The sequence below is a fragment of the Tauraco erythrolophus genome, chromosome 10 (assembly GCF_009769465.1).
Source record: "Tauraco erythrolophus isolate bTauEry1 chromosome 10, bTauEry1.pri, whole genome shotgun sequence".
Classification (NCBI taxonomy): Eukaryota; Metazoa; Chordata; class Aves; order Musophagiformes; family Musophagidae; genus Tauraco; species Tauraco erythrolophus.
The window spans coordinates 3,569,735-3,583,729 of record NC_141474.1 but is presented as its reverse complement, the minus strand read 5'-3'; the positions used below and the strand labels follow the sequence as shown (position 1 = coordinate 3,583,729).

The 13,995-nt window shown below is 41.8% G+C and overlaps 1 protein-coding gene across 2 annotated transcripts in view; it reads left to right on the top strand.

The window, feature by feature from the left end:
- RGL1 (ral guanine nucleotide dissociation stimulator like 1) overlaps window positions 1–13,995 on the top strand; it is a 79,003-nt gene that overhangs the window by 33,415 nt on the left and 31,593 nt on the right. For both annotated transcript variants that reach the window (XM_086617258.1, XM_086617257.1), the window contains exon 4: window positions 7,356–7,433. In XM_086617258.1, the coding sequence (XP_086473384.1) occupies window positions 7,356–7,433 (78 nt within the window). The remainder of the gene's footprint in view (window positions 1–7,355; window positions 7,434–13,995) is intronic.

Genomic DNA, 13,995 nt, shown 5'->3' with positions numbered 1-13,995 from the left:
TAACGTTTTCTCAGGAGTGTGTCAGAGGAGAGAAAACCAGCCTTGATTGGAAAAGAAATGAGCAGACAGGTCTAAGTCAGCTTTGAAATGTGTGCTTAGGTGGTTTATAATGGATCTCGTTTGAGCATTCCAGCAGGAATGAACAGGAAAATAGGTGTCCTCAAGGTGATGTGCTTGTTATTCCCTGCATCGTTGACTGCTGATTGAGGGGACGGATCTCGGACCAGACTTGTGCACTGCTGTGTCCTTGCGGTCTTGAAGAGATTGAGTTCCTGTCCCGTTGGTTTTTGGTAACGTGCTGGCACGCCATGATTCCTGCTTTAAGGAGGGACGTCCTCCTGTGTTGGCTTTGAGGGTAGGGAGAGAGAATAATTTCAGATACTGCAGGTTTACTTAAATAACCTGGATTCTATTCATAGCAATATCTCAGGTAGGTTTGGGTAGTTGCGGTTGTTTAGAGCAGCAGCGAGTCAGGAGCATACATGACTCTAAGGAAGTCGACCCTGCCCTCCTCCTGCTTTAAAGAGGTGAAAATGTTAGAATGGGGCAAGAAAGCACAGGGGAAAAGTCTCCACAGAACAGAACTTTCTTTTCTGAGCCCATTTCTGGTCTTACTTGGCTTGTGGATCTCTCAGAGCAAGTTATAACATCTCCTTTGGAGGAAGGGCACGTAGGCTGCCTGACCTTGTCAACATTATCCCCGGCCTTTTATAATAAATTATAGAATCCACAGGAAATCCTAGGAGGTCACCACTTCCTTCCCCTCTCACAAATCTTAGGAGTGTAGTGTTTAAGAATCCATGGATGTTTCTCTTGGCTTTCTGAATATCATGGATAATCTGGAGTTTTATGTCTTGGGACAAAATATAGATGAATTTTAAGCTGTAAAAGTTAGAATGATTTACATGCAGCTGTGGAATACGGACTTGTGAAGAAAAGCAGATGTTATAAGGAAAAATGAAAAAAGAAATGGATAGTAATTGAATTTAACCAGCGTAGTTTTCATCTCTACGTCAGTGTAGAATAAGTAGCAAAGAGTCTGCATTTTTGCAACGTTCTTCTTGGTGATACTTGTTAATAACAACAGTACAGAGACTAAAGAGGGTGTCAGTGCACAATCAGTTTTTTACAAGAACTCGTGTTTTGTTTTCCAGTAAAGTAAAAAAGTCATGAAAAGGACAATCTCTTAAAAAAAGCAAGTAAGATTTTGGCATTGGTTGTCAATTTTCGTTTCATGTGAAGAACTTGAGCCCTGTTTCTTATTCTTGGCGATAGAGTAGGATCAGGGAGTAAGAACAATTGTGAATGGCAATGCTGAGCTCTTGTTGTTTGGTCCAAGGGAGAGCAGTGATGTGGCCAGATCAAAAAAAACCCTTCCAACTTTTTGCAGGTGAGCAGCATCTTGACATAGAGTAGGAGGGAACAGCATCCGCCTCTCCCAGTTGCGGGCAAATCTTATTTTGTAGGAAGGTACACATTGACAAACTTTCTCCAAAATTTATATGTGTGGAAGTTGGGCTGCCCTCTAGTGCATTGGTTTATGTTGGATTTGTTGTGGATACAGCCCTCACTGAGTGCTGCAGAATTGTCTGATGTATGCATTAGACATACACCAATTCAGATTAGACGGAGTCCTGGGACTCTTGGAAAAACGTCCTTGGAAATCTGGATGTATGGTGCCCTAAGTGTGGAAGAAAACCTGTTGGTTGTTTGATGTGGTCTGCAGAGTATCTTGTCCAAGCAGTGCAAGCATTGACTGAACTTGGCAGATGAAACGTTTATTCTGCCCAAAAAAAGGTGAGATGCTTTTCCCTGACTGACAGAGGCAAATAAAAAAGCAGATGCTGAACTTAAGACAAACTGAGTGTTAGGGGAGGAAAAAAAACCCACGAACTTTTTATAGGCGCGAATAATTCAGAATGATGGGTGCTTTTGTTAAATCCATTTGCTTTTTGTTAAGTCAATGATCAGATATCATTGTGATATCTTCTGGGCAAAACCTTTTTCCCAGCTTAGACCGTACTCCCTTAAAAAAAAGCTGTGATCTGCCCTGCAAGCCTGTGAGGCTCTGCAGCCATCGGTAGCTCCAAGGAGAAGTTGGTAGTTTTCTCTCTCCTGGTGCGGTAGGATGGCCTAAAGGGACACGCATGTCACTTACACTGCCTTTACTCCTCTTCTTATGACGTTGGAAAGTGGAAGGACGTGCTGCTGAAGCCAAAGACCCGTGGCTTCAGTTGTGCCACAGCAGGAATCCCACAGCTGTGTGGTGCTGGTCCTTGGGGTGGTTTTGACCCCACAACCTGTGCTGGTGTTGTCATCGCAGCAATGCACAGACCAATGGGGCAGAGAGGAACGTTTCTAAGAGTGGTATCTACCCTACGATACAGCCAGTGCCATTGTGGAGTCATGCAAAGTATCAAACAAGACATAAGAAAAGGTTTAAATTGTTAGTGTTCAGAGTGTTTTAAGACCGATGCAGTTGCCCGTGTTTCCATCAGGAGATACTTAATCAGATTTTTAGTGCTATGCTACTTATAGTAATGGACTTTAAATTACCTCCTTTGATAACTTCTGTCTTTTGTAAAATCAGAGATATCCTCTTTGCTCTCAGAGTAACTTTTAAAACTTCTTGGAGATTGTGAATAAATGCGTTCATTTTCTTGTTTGTTTGTTTTGTATTTTCTCCTCCAAGACTTTGAACGAAGTTTTTGCATTTTATTAAATTTGAGACTGGAGCCCTATTCATTCTTTTGGCTGGATTCAGCCTATAAAGGTTTTCTTTTAACGTAGAGTAGAAGTCAAACTAAACAAAAATCTTGGGCGTAAGCTGGTATATTGAAAAGAGAGGGGGATGACTTGTATTTTCAAAGCTATTTCAGAGTAATTGGACATCCGCATCCCTTTAGTATTCATGGAAGTTTGGCATCTAAATGCAGCAGACAGCTTTGAAAACCTGCCAAGCCTTTAACACTATATGTTGGGATATATTGTCTTTGTTTGGTAGAAGTGGGTAGGGAGATTTGAAAAGAAAAGAAACTCAACTTGTTGGCATTTTGATGTGAAAACACTTGATGGAGGTTCCTGGAGAGAGGAAAAGGAGACAGACCAACTCCTCCTGCCCCAGGTTTGGGGATACAGCACGATGCCTCCGCAGAGATCCTTTGGTATCCCCAGCGTCATCGCTGGGTGCACAGTGGAATTAAACACTCACAAGTGTGATGGAAGCCAAAGATGTTTAGCTGTCCAGATGAGAGCAGAAGCGGGCCAAGTTCCTCTCTTGGATTTTATTTTGTCCTGGTAATCGTGTTCCTTACTGCAGCACTTAAAAGCAGCGCCACGCTGTGCTTGGCACAGTCGCGTTTAAAGTAGCGACCGGTCCCTATCTCAAGGAGTTTGCAGAGAAGGGAATGGGTCCCGTGTGATGGGAGAGCCAGAGCTGGATAACGACACCAAGTAACGAGTCAGTTTTACGTTTTCAGCTCATTCCTTTGGCTGGAGGTTGGCTCGATTGAGGGTAACTGGAGAGGAAAATAAAGGCAGAGAGGGGCCACTGGAGGAATGGGTCCTTTGTAGCAGACTCCAGTTTTAGGGCAGTGGCTTTACGTAGCGTTTGGCTCCCTGTTGTTGCCGTAGCATCTATTCTTTCCTCTTTTATTTTCCTGTATACCAGGTGGTTCGTCTGCTCAACTGAAGAAGCAACTTCATTTCCATGATTCTACGTGTGTATAATTGAACACACCTTACAATTCTTGCTGAGTATCTGTGTTTCCAGTCACTTGTTTTGATTCTTATAAGCCTTATTTAGGGATTTGGGGGGGGGGCTTTTGCAGAGAACCACCTTTGCTTATTTTTCTGAGTCATTCAAAGGGTTTTTTCCTCCTGCTTCTTCCCTTTCCTTCTTAACAGAGATGCAGGGGTGCATTTTCTACTCTATTTTTTCAGTATTTAAATATTCAGTACCACCCATTACATTCTGGTCTCATTTGCTTAGTCAGTCCCTTTGAGGGGAGTCCATAACTTTCCAAACGCCAAAGCAAGGCTGAAAAGTTCTGTGGGCTACAGGATCCTTTTGTTTCTCATGTCTCTTTTTGTATGCAAAGCATTCCTACAAGGCTGGGTAGTGAATGGCTCTTTGTCCAGGAGCTGGTGAGAACAGAGCAGTGGAAGTCTGCAGAAATGCTGTTCTTTACATCAGACGTATCATTAACTCCTCCTAACCCGCATTTAATGACCTGTCGTTCATGCAGAGCTCTTGAGTTGAGAGATAGGCAGAGGTTTACATCTGGCAACGTAACGAAGCGTTACATACTTCTCCGGTTTTGTAACAGAAAATTGCCTGCTCTTTACTACTGTGTTACAGGTTTATATGATAAAAATCAGCATGTGTATCTCTGGTGGAATTTAAATACAAATGGCTAATGTTCTGCAGATCTGTATTTTGTATTTCATACAGTACTAGGACAATGACATTGTGAGTCATCGCAATGAATTTTGCTCTAAGAATCCATGGCAAGTTTTGCAAAACGAAAACAAAAACATTATTTTTCTTCAAAAAACGAAGCTTTTTTTTGCATATTTCTCCCAGGAGGGAGAAAAATGTCTTTTGTCTGTTGGCTAAGCTGTATTTTAGTCATCTTATCTTGCACATGGCAGCGGAGAGCGAAATCCTCTCTCTTTAGGAACAGGACAGGAGCAGCTGTCACAGCATGTAATGTACATTACATCAGCAGCATGTCTTGATTCTGTCCTGGGCAGTCTCCACCAAGAAGACATCAGCATAGTTCTCTAAATATCCCCCCCTGCACGCTTTTTGAATCTTTTTGGTAAGATCATGTGTTATCCAGTGTTCCTTGGAAATGCAGGACAATCTACAGGTCTGTAAGAGCAAATATCGAAACCGATAGAGTCAAATCAAATAAAAATAGGTTAAACTTTACACTTCAGCTTAGCAAAGTGATGGAATTCACCGAGGTGTTTGGCAGTATTGTTCTTAAGGCTCCTCTGATTTATTCCATCCTTGCAGTAAAGCAGTGGGAAGTACCTCGAGGAGTTATTTGCCTTCACTTTGATTTGCAAACGCTTAGTAACGAGCATTTGGGATATGGCTAAATGCTGAGAGAGGCCAGGTAGGATTATGTGGTGACTTTGGGCATAGCTGAGAGTCAAAAAGAAGGTGTCTGTTCCATTTTACATCTTTGGTAGTGCCGATCCCGATAGAAGGAGCAGGGGCAGGGTGTGAAATTGCTTGGGAGAATATAGGAGAGAGCACAGAGGCCATGGACGCACCAAAAATTTTAGAACAAGATTGGCAGCCGTTCTTGTAGCAAGCAGTGACTCCTCTGTGGATGCTTCTCTTGTGATTCACTGGGACCGTGGCGGGATGGAGGTGTTACTCAGCATGTTTAGAAGTGGATTCTTACCCCATTGTCTGTTCAGCTAAGTGTATTTTTCCTTACTGTTGCGATTTCGCAGAGCTAACTCAAACATCTAAAATGGGTTATCCTGTATGTACCTCCATCTCTAAGGACCCTTTCAATTTTAAATCTTTAAAACCTACTGTCACACTTCTGCTGTCTTATAGGACCAGCAGGATTTTTTCAGTATAACTGAGAAGAATTTGGGCCCTTTAAAACATAGGTTTGCAAGTTTTTATGCACGTGTTATGCCTTTTTCTTCTGGACAGATAAAATGCTGAGATTCCAAAGTCTTCACCACCGATTTGGGAACTTGGGCTGAATGAGGCAGTGTCTGGGTCAGACTAAGTTACTGAGGTCAAGCAGTCATGATTTTGTTCTCAGCTTCGTCACAGATGCACGGTGACAATTAGAACAAATAACTTTTTTATTATGTCTACCTGCAATGTAGTTGGAGATGCAAGAGCTGGTTTTAAATGAGCTGTTGCAGATAATGTAAGTGGTCTTACCGCAGTACTCTCGAGGCTGTGTGAGCCCAAGCTGACCTCCTTACAACTGTGGCTATGCTGCTCCTATCAGAGGGTTACTTGTTTGCCTTTACTGGTTTGGGTTGGGTTTGCAGTGCACTGGAATGTATGCAAACCCTCCATCTCTCTCTGCCTCAGCCTCCCCAGCGACAGTGCAATGGTCCAACATTAAGCCCGTGTCATAAGATTATTGAAACTGAAGTTCTTATTTTAAAGTATGGTGGAGTTTTTGAGATTGTAAACCGTGGTAGGGCAGAATATCAGTATGAGAGCGGTGAATGGCAATGCTAAAACATGTTATTTACAATCTGGCAGATCTGCTGATGAGAGGGAGCTTGATTAAATTCAATTACACCAGTTGACTTTCTGTAGAGATCTGGGATTCTTATATGTGAGGCCTTAGACTGAGACTTTAGAGGAGCACGAATCTACCACCTCTTATTTTTATCCTCTGAAACATTTTGGATGGATTTGTTACAGTTCTGACATGAACCTTCCGGACACAAACCGGCAGCCCAGCGTATTTTCTTCCGGACACAAACCGGCAGCCCGCTGTATTTTCTCTAGCTGCTGTTACTAGGATGTTACTTAAAGATGCACTTGTTCTCCTAACTACTCAGATTAATTGCAGGTGCCTGACACTATTAATTGAGCACAGAATGTGTAAAATCAGTTTGCCTTATTCTGGACTGTGAGTAATTATCCACCTTCATTAAAGCTGCCTGTAAGGAGCCATGAAATTCTTTATGGAGCTGTATATCTGAAACAACAGGCGCTCCCATTGAAAATGAAGTTGCATAATCCTGCCTTCAAGGCACAAGCCCTACGTAGGTAAGAGATTTTGCTTTGGTGCTCTGGGAATTGTGCCTGTGGTTTCCTCTTTCCCAGTGGCATTTTCACAGCACCATGGGCCATTCCCACTTGTGACAACTGTGTCAGTAGTTTTGGCACGAGGTGGCACTTGCCACCTAGAAAACTGTGTGCAGTCCCACTTGGGGTTGGAAAGAATGGCAAATATTAGAGAAACAGAAGCTGTGTTGGAGAAAGTGGTTGTGTTACAGCCTCACGGGGCGCTGGGATCTTGCTCTGGGAAAGAATGGAGTGAAAAAGGGCAGAATGGATCTCGGACCTGTGAGCAAAGAAACTGGTTTGGTTGATTCCTCCTGTGTGCAGGCTGCTTCCTATAAATCGACAAATTAGGTGGGAAGGTACTGGCTAACTCTTTAGGATTTTTTTGCTCCTAAATGAAATAATCTTCAAGCTGCTTAATTTTACCCAACTGTTAGATTCCATATTTGTAGTTGGAGCTAGAAACACTTTTTAGTTCTTTATGATAATCAGGTATGAATTATGCTATTTGGGATTTTGCTTTTTTTCAGTAGAGGTTTCTCTAAACACTTGTCTCATTTTTCAGATATGGAAACCTGGAGACCTCAAGCTGTGAAGAAGTTGGAAACCAGAATTCCTCTGAATCCAAAACAGTACTCAGGACGTAAGTGTGATTTTACACTGTACAGCGAACCCTAGGCAGGATTCGGTATTGGAGGAGGATGTGGGCAGCATAGCTGTTGTTTCCTTTGAAAATCCACAGCTCTGCTTGCTTGCTTAAACAAGCTTGTTACACAACTGTTAGATTCCACATTTGTAGTTGGAGCTAGAAACACTTTTTAGTGCTTTATGATAATTTGATATGGATTATGCTATTTGGGATTTTGTTGTGGGTTTTTTTTTTTTTTGCAGTAGAGGTTTCTTTGAACACTTGTCTCATTTTTCAGCTATGGATACTTTCGTGCCAAGTATAAACTGTCTTGTAACACATCCAATAACATAACCCAGAGATCTTTCCATTGGGGCAATCGTCTCAGAATTAAACATGAGATGAACGCGTTTAGGCCAACATTTTGTTGATTAAACGGGCGAGGAGCGTTTGTTTCCCCTGCCTTATCTACAGCAGTAAATGATTATTGCTTATGACTGATTTTATTGCACGTTACGACAGTGTCTGCAGCCCAAAGCTGAGGTTGTTTCAGGCAACGTGTGTATGCATGTAGCTTTTGCTATCAGTGCTCCTATGATTTATCACGTTGCTTTTAGAGTGAAATTTAAATTCTGAAGGCATCCTAATTTGCAGGAAAAATAGCAAAGCTGTTTGGAAATGCAGTTTAAATGGGGGGGAAAAAAGTGGTTGGGTTATCCTTCCAGCATCATATGAAACTGCCTTTTATCTTTAGACATAGGGTGTAAAACGTCCCTGAGGTCATCACTGTGACATCTGGGTGATCTGTGGTTTGCGTGCGTCGTGGCAGTAAAAAGTAGCTGCATCGTTATATTTGATTATAGTATGTGATGGTGCTTGATTATTGTCAGCGTTATTGAAGATGGCTTTTCTATGAATTTATCTCAGCTTCCACTAGTTAAAAAAAACTTATTTTTTTAATCAGTGCACTGATTCCTCGAGGTGCAATTGAAGCCGCCGCCTTTATTTTCCTTTTGTTTTGAGACGGAGTAAAAATGTTGAATTTTTCTGTCATGAGATACACAGTCCAATCCAGACTGAGAAATACTCTGCAGTATTTTCATTCCTGAGATTCAGGCAGATTGTTGATTCAAATCACGTTCTATTCCACGATATTGGGCCTGCCCTTCCCACTGCTTATCTCCGTGCTTTTCTGACGGCTTGCGTGTTGGGATTGGGATGTTTTGAGCCTGGCTTAAAACGGTTCAAATATCCCCAGTCCAGAAATATGCCATTAACATACCGAACACCTTCCTGTCCCCCATTGTCTGAACGGAGTGGTTTGACAGTGGGGTTGCTTTGCCTTCTGTCATCCGTGCGGAATCTGTTTTGTTTAACCACCAGAGATAAATTGGGAAAAGCTCCTCGGCTGCGAGCGTTTCAATAGCTGTCTCTGAAAACACAATGAATTATACTTGCTTGACTGCAGAAGAAATGTAGAGCTTAATTAGTGTCTGTAAATGATACAAGATTCCCAAAGGCTTTAGTAAGAAACAAACCATTATCTTTTGTTAATTTTAATTTTTTTTTAGCACTTAGCAAGGACAGAAAGCTACAAGCTCTGATGATTTGGGCTGTTCCTTGTGCCCCATGAGACTCAGCATGGGAGCTCAATTCTCCGATTCTTTCCTGGCTGGCGTCGCAGAGAGCTACCAGTGTTTTTTTTCCCCACTTTGCCATGAGAATTCCTCAAAAAACAGCTGGCAGTTAAAACTTGGTCACGAGCACCAAGAAGGCAGTATTATGTAGTGGGTAGAGGCAATAATAGGCAGCCAGCGGATTCCCACACTCCCATCCAAAATGAGCTCCAGGGTCTCTTCCAGCTTTGGGCACACCATTTGACCTCTCCCTATCTCAGCCATAAAATATGAGCTATACCAGTACCTTTCCTGCAAAAGAGATTAAAGATTTATATTGGGGATGAGGAAGATAATTTCACCAGTATAAATCATGCTGGGATTAATCCTTCAACTGCCTTTTCATGGACCCAAAGGAGCTTGATTATGAGAAGGAGAGAAAAGGGGGTGAAAGTGATATTGATGTTATTGCTACTCAGGTTTTGGGCAAGATGCATCAATTTTTTGTTCTTCCTGGAGGTGAGCGTGCAAGTGAAATTCCATTCAGTAGGAGCACGTTTGTTTTATTTTTTTAAATGTTTTTATTTAAATGGAATTGTTTTCCTACTGACATACACATAGTTTATCATCTACCCCCTGCCTAGTTCCTTCCTGCTGCATCCATGGTTCTTCCCTCTTGGCGTGTAATCGTAACGTAACGCCTCTGCACAGCCAGGGACTGACAAATGGATGGTATCTGTGGTCCTACTCCTGTGGTAGCATAACTTCTGATGAGTTTATCCAACATAATTTTCCTTAATATAGTCGGCATAGCTGATTTTGATCCTTTGGCCCTCGTAAAATACCTTTTATGTCTGAATCTGATACCTGTTACTCAACTACTTATTTACAGAAAGCTCCACAATGAAGTTGTCAACAAAGTAGTTTGTCAGGTATACGTGTTTTAACAGATCCTCTATAAATTTGAATTCACTTTCCTGCCTTAAAAACTTCCAGTGCTTTCCGTTTCTGTGGCTACTTGTCTCTTAGATATGATTAATGGTATCTGGAAAAGAGGTTGGCTTTGTAGTCCTGTTGTGAAACACGTAGTTCTAGTAGTTCAGGTTTTCTCTTGGCTGGGATAATTCCAATATAATTGCATTTGCCCTCTTTTCTCATAGAACAGAAACGTGATATAATCGTGCTCTTGGTTTAATATGACTTGGAGAAATAAGAGGAAGGAGGAGGAAAGCCCTGTTATTTCTTGCTATTAACTCTGTATTTCTCAGAGGAAAAATATCTCGTGGGGAAGCCCGTGGTCTGTGGCCGGAGATCTGCATTCGTCAGACTCCTGTTGTGACAGTTCAGACGCTTTAAAAAACAAATCCATGTGGGCCATTAGAAATGGGGATGCAATTTAAAGCATTTCCACTGGTTTGGCACACACAAAAAAAAGCTACAGAAGTTAAAAACAACTGCAGGAGAAGAAATTATGGCTCTTTAGATGTCTCATGGAGCTTTAAAGAAGACAGGGTTTTTTTTCAAAGTCTTAGGTACATATGGGAGGAATATTACGTCGTACGTAGTGTACTGTAAGACAACAGGTTACTAATATCTATGTTAAAATTCTCTGTGCTTTTAGTGCTTGTAGTGCAGAGTTGTGACATGATTTGAGAAGGAAAACGTCTGATGTATGTAAATATTTATTTATTTAATTATTCTAGCATTCCACTCAGTCTTTGTGTAGCTCAGAACCCGCAAGCCCTATGCCAGGGCTTGAGTGCACTTGTGGCACAGCCTCGTTTGAGAGACTTGTGGGAGCTCTAAACCTGTCCTCGTGGTTTGAAATTCTGGGTCTGAGCCAGCAGTTCCTTCTCACACTTGTTGCAGTGACATATAGTTGTTACTGACCCAAGATCACTTCAGCTATGTTCGGAAACATGCCTTCTAAGGATCTGCTCTGCCAGGGGGATTTTTTTCCTGTTCACTTAAGCATCATTCCTATCATTTTTGGGCCACTGGATTGGTCAAAAAAAAAAAATCGTTATTTTTCAACAAGGATCTGACTTAATTACATCTAATACAAAACATCTTTTGGGCTTTTTATTATTATTGCCCTTTTCTTTAGACCAGCGTTCAATAATACACAGCTTAAACAAAAGTACTGTAATTTTGTAACTTTAAAAATACAGAGTTTGGACCTTAGAGTTATAAGCTCCAAACACCATCAAAAGTTTTGTGAGCTTAAAAAAACCTGCCATATACGACTCTAAGGTTTTTTTTTTTTAATTATTTTTAGTATCAGGACCCACCGTAGCTTTTCATGTTCAGTAGCTTGCTTTCCACAGTTCTCACTACTTTCAGCCAGTCAGAAAGTTTGTGATTGCAAGTAACAGAAGAATAAAGTCCAGAAAAGGTCAGATATTCCAGTCAAATGTCTGAGTTAGATGGACTTCAGCCTCTGTTTCCAGAAATACGATGCCATGGCTCTCTTAATTGTCTGATAAGAGAGTTGTAAGGAGTAACTTACTTGACCCTCCATCTCCTCCTATAAGCAATTCTTTTTGCTCTTCCTTGCATCATACAATCAAGAGTCCCTGGTGCTGTTTCTCAGTTCTGCATGGTTTTGTGTCGAGGTGTTGACAGTTACCTCCTCACTTTAACTAGGTTGTCATTGTCTTTGGAGTTCCCTGTGTTCACTACGTGTTTTTTAGCTTAGGGCTTCTGTTGAAATTCAAAAAGAAAAGAGTAGATACAAAACACCAAGACATGTGACAGTTCAGAGTAACGTTAAACACAAATAAAAATTATCAGCTCGATGAGTAGTGTTAAGAATTAAAGAGAAGTCCAGATGGTAGTACACATTGCATGAACTGCAGAGAATTTGTACTATAATTCAATTATGTTTTTGTTTTTAAGTGAGGTTGTATAGTTCAAATGTGTGGTTTGGCACCTATCACCTGACAAAAAGCAAACGAGGAAAGAAAGCTGAGCAAAAAGATGTGAAGCGCTTTTTCTTGCTTATGTCTGATGTGAAGGCTCCACGCACCTTACCAGCCAGGAGTCATGGGAAACTTAAATGAGATAGTCACGTCCAAGAGATCTCAAACACCTTTAGATGTTCTCGGAAGGGGAGTCACGTCCAAGAGATCTCAAACACCTTTAGATGTTCTCGGAAGGGGAGTCACGTCCAAGAGATCTCAAACACCTTTAGATGTTCTCGGAAGGGGAGTCACGTCCAAGAGATCTCAAACACCTTTAGATGTTCTCAGAAGGGGATCAGCAACTAATGCTGTTTAGGGCTTCTGTCCTACTGGAACAGTTGTGTGTGTTGCCTACGAGATAGTTAGAAACAATGCTTCTGGTGATACGACCTGATGGCTGTGATCTCCGTTCACAGCAGGAGAGTTCCTCAGTTAACTTTTAACTCACCGTTAAAAGGTTGAGTTTTCTACACAGAATGATCTGTGAAATAACTCGTGCCCTATTCCCCTCCCTCTACTGGAAGATGGTGTTGATTTTGATCTCTGGGCAATCCACTGCTGGCAGACAACTATACCCAACCACAGGATCCATGAATTTAAAGTGGTGATGTATTAAAGGAGCAGAACACTTCTTTCCCAGAAGATAGGCATTAAAGACCTGGCTGGAGCTGTTGAGGACAGAGAAAGAACCATAAAGCCTTCGAGGCATAACATGTCATAGCTGCTTGTACCTTTTGGAAGTCAATAGCTTCACGGGATACTGAGATGCCTCTGAGTAATTTAAGGGTCCAAAATAGTGCTGAGGCCATGTCTCTGAGATGATTTGCTAGCCTTGTGAGACCTGGAGAGCTGATGCAGCACATCACACTTCATGGATAAAAGGTGCTGAGCTTGTTGCCATGAGTTTCAAAGATTTCTGTCAGTGAAGTTCCCAGAAGTGATTCACTCCCGTTCAGCACACACAGAAAACTGTCCAGCCTGGCGGTCCAGGCTTGCCTGCAATGTTTGCCTTCAGGGAAGACTAGTTTAACGTTAACTGAATCCAGCGACTTGAAGACATCGCTCAAAAACATCGTAGCACAAACCTGAGATTACCTGCGGGAGAGGTTTTTCAAGAGGGAGACAATGTTGCCGTATCGGTCCATGGACTTGAACCATGATTTTTTGTTTGTTTGCTTTCCTGAGGTCTAACATTGGTACGTTTTCTTTGAAGATACTCTGTAGGTATGTTGGTAAATATAATGGGGAGAAGAAAAAGCATGCCATCTCCCCCTGTACCTACAAATAACTCCTGCATTCGTGGCTAGTAAGAGACTCCGTAGCTGGAGCAAAGGCGATGAAAAGGAATGCTGTGCCATAAACGGTGAGCAGTGTTCTGATCCGTTCATTTACATCTCTCCTTCTGATGAAACCAAAGAACGTTTGAGAACTTTTATAAATCCCAGTTTAGGTTATTTTTCTCATGGATACTAAAGAGAAAGTGATAGAACTGGAAAGCTGGTCTCCTGGTTGCAGTATGAGGTTTCAAATGGAGATTTTAATTATCTTTATTTTTTTCTTGGCTACATTGTATACTCACATCCCCAGTGCTGTAAAAGAGAGGATTCTTACTGGAGTTGGATGAGGAGCAGAAATAGTTTACGTAGTACAAAAAGTAAAATATCTTTAAGCCCTCAAACTCTCCTCTTCTGCGGTCCCAAGCACTGCCATGGCTGAGTCCTGAGGCTTTTAAATCCTGAATGAGCTGGAGTAACAGTAGAAGTCCTTTCAAGCCTGCTCTTGGAGTGTAAGGTTGTGGTTTCCTTCTGCTACTGGCTTTGGTTTGCTGATTGGGAGCAGATTGGTGGTGCTCTCCCTCTGCTGAATGACAGGCCACAGAAATGAATCAAAATACTTGGGGCTTTTTTTGTTGTCTTCAGCGGCAGCTCCTAGTCGCGTCTGCTCTATCATCAAAACGTGGAATTTATTTGTTGTTAAAACTTGGAATGTGGCGCGATT